General features: G+C 41.4%; 1 protein-coding gene across 1 annotated transcript; it reads left to right on the top strand.

The window, feature by feature from the left end:
- Positions 1-794: 794 nt before the first annotated feature.
- On the top strand, positions 795-4,010 carry CDADC1 (cytidine and dCMP deaminase domain containing 1; the record flags this gene model as incomplete). Its single annotated transcript, XM_010149562.1, has 3 exons — positions 795-896; positions 2,418-2,595; positions 3,432-4,010. Coding segments are annotated over exons 1-3 (859 nt in total), but the record flags the coding sequence as incomplete, so codon positions are not given.
- Positions 4,011-4,835: the final 825 nt, after the last annotated feature.

The following is a 4,835-nucleotide window of genomic DNA, read 5'->3' as shown; positions in this document are numbered from 1 at the left end:
TGACGAGTGTGAGGCAAGATAGCTTTACATCTGGAATGGTGCAGGCATTAGTGAGCAACGCAGTACTTCCTCCTTTTTCGTTTGTGGGTCACACAGTAATGCTGAGCGCTGTGCCGCATAGGACTCTGTCCACATTTTGAACAGAAGCACAACACAGCACAACACAGTGGTCCGAGCAGTGATTCTTTGCTACCTCTTTGGTTATGTAGTCAAAAGTGAAAGCCTCAGCAATAGGTTTAAAATTTTGTAAAGATCCAACCAAAACTTAAGGAGACTACAAAAATTCAGAAGCGGGTTTCTGCAGAACTGATGTAGCTGGAAGGTTTCACAGTGGCTCATCCACGCTTGCTGCTGGTGTCAGTGTGAGATCGTGATGTGTGCCTAGGTATTTTTGTGCTCTTCTGTGGTGAGCCCAGAGCTGAATCACGAGCAGTGTCTCAAATTACTGTCAGCATCCGTGAATCATCTGAGCACATTAAGTTATGTGGGATCGGATCTATGATTTCTGCTCTTCACCTCTGAGTAGAATTCGTTGGCTGAATTCCAGTGAAAGGAATTCACCACTCTCTCTTGTTGCGCAGGTCTGCTCTCTGCACCCAGATGTGAGCGTTCTGAGATCACCACTGCTGCCACGAGGAGGACAGTGTGGGTTCGGCCACTGTAATCACAGGAGTAGTTGGGGAACCACGTTCTGTAGCAGCTGTGATGTAGAAGACTTGGAAAATAGTTTTCCAAAAGTGTGGGGTTTCCTTATAAATATTCTGTAATAAATATTTCTTTTTTTTTTTTCTCTAATGACAGGTCAAATGCCACGCCTTTCTAAGGTCAATCTTTTTACTTTGTTCAGTCTCTGGATGGAGCTCTTTCCTTCGGCTGAGCAACAGAAAAAATCACAGGTAAAATGTCTCTGCTTACCGTTAATTGGTCTTTCTGAACAGATGCTAATAGCTCCTGCAGTGAATTTAACATAAATGCTCATTACATGGCAGATAGTCTAGAGTGGAAAAAAAAAAAAGCTGATAAATGTTTTTCAAATATTTCTTAGAAGTAGAAGGAAATCCACTGATGTGAGAAAATACAGCAAAATGGTTAAATAGCATGCTGTTTCTGAAATGCTTTGAAAGGCAAGGTATACCCCTGACAGGTGAAGCAAACAGTAAAAAATGCTGGTGGGTATTTGGGAAGCACAACAAAGGAGGCACGCTATATACTGTACACTTTTTAGTATATACTAATTATAGCTTTAAAATCAGTGTGGTTGATGGTGTATGTTGATGTTCGTGATTGTAGAAGAGTTTTCTACTACAGTGGAGGTGCACAGAACTACTTGAAACGTTTGCCGGCCAAGAATGTGTAGAAGACTACCTCAGTGACAATGAAACCATCCTCAAGAATGGAGCTTCTAAATAGCTGCCAGTTACACTTCAAAGCAGAGGGGTGTTTTCGGTGTCTTGGAACAGGGTGTTTCCTTTTGTGATCAGTTCCTTAAAATGATTACTACTTTGTACAGAGCATACCCGTGTGCTAAGATCCCTAGCACATCTATCAACCAGGACAAGGAAAGGTAGGAAAATAACTTGAGTGACAGTTAGGCCTAATTTTCAGAGCTTGGTATGTTCCAAGCTGCAGCTGGAAGAGGGATAGGTGAGCACCGTGCAGACTTCAAAAGCAGATTGAAATTTAGTAATTCAGTTAGGAATGGGACTTGAGTTACATGTAGAGCTTTAGTGCAGCCTTATTTGTGTAACCACAAAGACATTGAATGATTTGCAGATGTGAGGCAGCAGTGTTCTGGTAGCTGCTGGACTGCGTAATGAGATATGTTTCATCACCTCCATCAAACCAGCCTGTTTACCTCTCAGGTTTACCTCACAATACATGGGAATCCAGATGTAAGAGTTCTTGTGTGTGGCATGCAGACTTTTTTCCATGGAAGATTCTTTAGAACCAGGATTCATTTGTATAAGTGAAGAGACAGAAATAAAACCAGAGATGCAATTGGCTCCCAGGATGATCAAGATTAAGACAGAAATTAAATTCATGAGCATTTCCAGATGCTGGATGTTTCAGAGGGGTCTTTAGCTACAACTGACAGAATTTTCTACGCTGCTTCTGAGTGTTGTTATGGGCAAAACGATGACCAGAAAAATCAGGAATTTGCGACAAGTCCCTGTCGGCAGTTTGACAGGGTCACAGTACTCTGACATTAACAGACACATGTAGAAACCACCAAAAAAATACTGCTTAGGAGAATTGTAACAGAGATTGTTTAATGACTCTTACCACAGTTCCCACTGAAGATCTACATGCACTGATCCTAGCTGATTACTGGTACCCAAGGAAGAGCTGTAACATCTCTATGGACTTGATGTTGAAAAAAAGTAAAATAATAATGGTAGTAATGCATTTTTCTGTAGGTCAAGAAGAGTGGTCTCGTTGTGGTGAAAAATATGAAGATTATCGGTCTTCATTGTTCCAGTACAGATTTGCACGCTGGCCAGATTGCACTCATTAAACACGGATCGAGACTTAAAAACTGTGATCTTTATTTTTCCAGAAAACCATGTTCGACTTGTTTAAAAATGATTGTAAACGGTAAGCAATGACTGTAGTAGAGTAGAAGTAAATGTTACGCTTGTGATTGGTGCTATCAGAAAGCTTGTTTTCTTTTCGGACTGCCCCCACTGTGAATGCCAATCCATAACTTGTATAGCCTGCACTGGTATTTTCCACAAGGCTGAGAACAGTGTTGAACGTGCGTTTCCTGAAGATGATGATCAAGAAACTCGGGTTTACTACTGAGACCCTGTTTCTCTGTGTAACTGTCTTTATTGGTGGTGCTTGTCTGTCGGGTGGGATGCACTGCTGAGATTCTGACAGACCTGTTGCACTTTCCCACAGCAACTCTAAGCCTCATGACTGGGCCTAGATTGCTACATTTTTCCTTGCTTTCCCATTTTTTATCAGTGGCACCAGCAGAAGTGTGTTTTTTAATGCAGAAATCACAGGGAGTACTTTAGGCTTTCATTTTCCCAAGTGAGATGAAGACAAGTCAGATTATTCACTTCCTGAAATGGGATCTGCTTGTACAGCTTTTCTGCAAGTATTGGGTTTAAATCTCAGCAGCAACTTCTATTAGTGCTAAATTTTTTTTGTGTGGTGTTAATGGATCTGTTGTAGGTAAGAGGCAAAATTAGGCTGCCACAAAGATCTGGGAACTTAGTAAAATCCAATACTTGTCTATAGTCTGATTATTGAGTCTGATGAGCTCTTGATAATCGCATACGCTAGCATCTTTATTCTCCAGACATCCCGTAAGCAGCACTGAGGGACTGAAAGAATAACAGGGTTAGGCAACAGTGTGTTGCAAATGAGGTTTATGTTCCACAGTGCTTGCATATTTCCTATTGCTGCATTATTTTCTCTTCCAGCTGGGGTGAACAGGATTTCTTACTGGCCTGCAGATCCGGAAATCAGCTTGCAGAATGAGGCGTCCAATCCTGTGACTACCGATGATGCAAAGCTAGATGCCAAAGCAGTAGAAAGATTGAAGTCAAACAGTCGTGCTCGTGTGTGCGTGTTGCTTCAGCCCTTGGTGTGCTATATGGTGCAATTTATTGAAGAAACTTCCACCAAGTTCGATTTTATTCAGAAAATAGCAAAATCTCAGCCTGACTCTAATACTGACTTCTATACTGCATGTAGGCAAGAGAGAATAAAAGAATATGAAAGTTTATTCCTAATTTCAAATGAGGAAACGCACAAGCAAATACTGATGACAATAGGCCTGGAGAACCTCTGTGAAAATCCATACTTCAGCAACCTTAGGCAAAATATGAAAGATCTTGTCTTGGTCTTGGCGACAGTGGCTGCCAGTGTCCCTGTCTTTGGATCCTTTGGATTTTACAACAGTGAATCACCGCAAACAAACGAAACGGACCATCAGGGTTTGCCCCAGGATATTGCAAGGCACTGTATGATACAAGCCAGACTACTTGCCTACCGGACAGGTGAGTTGTGACAGCAGAGGAGGAAGAATGGGTCTCAAGAGTTCATGACTTCAGTTCCTGAAGTCTTAATTCACCCAAATGCTTCCTTGAGGCAGCTGCTGAATTCCGGTCCTACATCTGTGAAACAGAAGTAGGTAGCAGTGCAGTAAACTGGTAAGTTCTTCCAGAGATAACAGAATATGAAGACTTAAAACTTTGTGGTACGCCTTAGTGGTGGTTTTTTAGTCTCCGTAAGATAGTTGGGGTTTTTTTTTAATGCTTGTAAACAAACAAATAGTACATATTTAAGGCTTAAAACAAAACCAGTCCCTCAGCATGCATACACAAAACCAACCTATCGAGTCAGATGCTGAATGTGCCCTTTGACTTATTTGAACTTGCTTATATGTAAAGGTGAATCTTCATATTTTGGAACCTTTCCCTTTTTTCCCCCAGGTACCCTCCCCAAAATTGGTCACCAAAAGTTGCAGAGGAGATAGGGTTTTAGAAGTAATTCAGAAGTTGTGTGGAACCACTTGTGAGTTTTTTGTAAAACTGCTGTTGTATAGAGCAAGGTAGAAGAACCAAGCTTGAGAACTCATTCTTGGGGCAGCAAATTCAGTTTTTATCTGTGCTGTTCAGCCTAGACTCAGGTCTGGTTTTTGAGCAAACTCTTTTTATGCTTTAATCCTGTAATGAAGTCCTGATTCTCTATGACATTAAAATAAATAACATCACACACACACCATCAAGTCCAACCATTAACTTAACACTCCCAAGTCCACCACTAAACTGTGTCCCTCAGCACCACAGCTACAGTCTTTAAATCCCTCCAGGGGTGGTGAC

Source organism: Eurypyga helias, unplaced genomic scaffold (genome assembly GCF_000690775.1).
Source record: "Eurypyga helias isolate BGI_N326 unplaced genomic scaffold, ASM69077v1 Scaffold44203, whole genome shotgun sequence".
Lineage (NCBI taxonomy): Eukaryota > Metazoa > Chordata > Aves > Eurypygiformes > Eurypygidae > Eurypyga > Eurypyga helias.
Note: the sequence above shows the minus strand (reverse complement) of the source record. Positions and strands in the feature narration are given on the sequence as shown.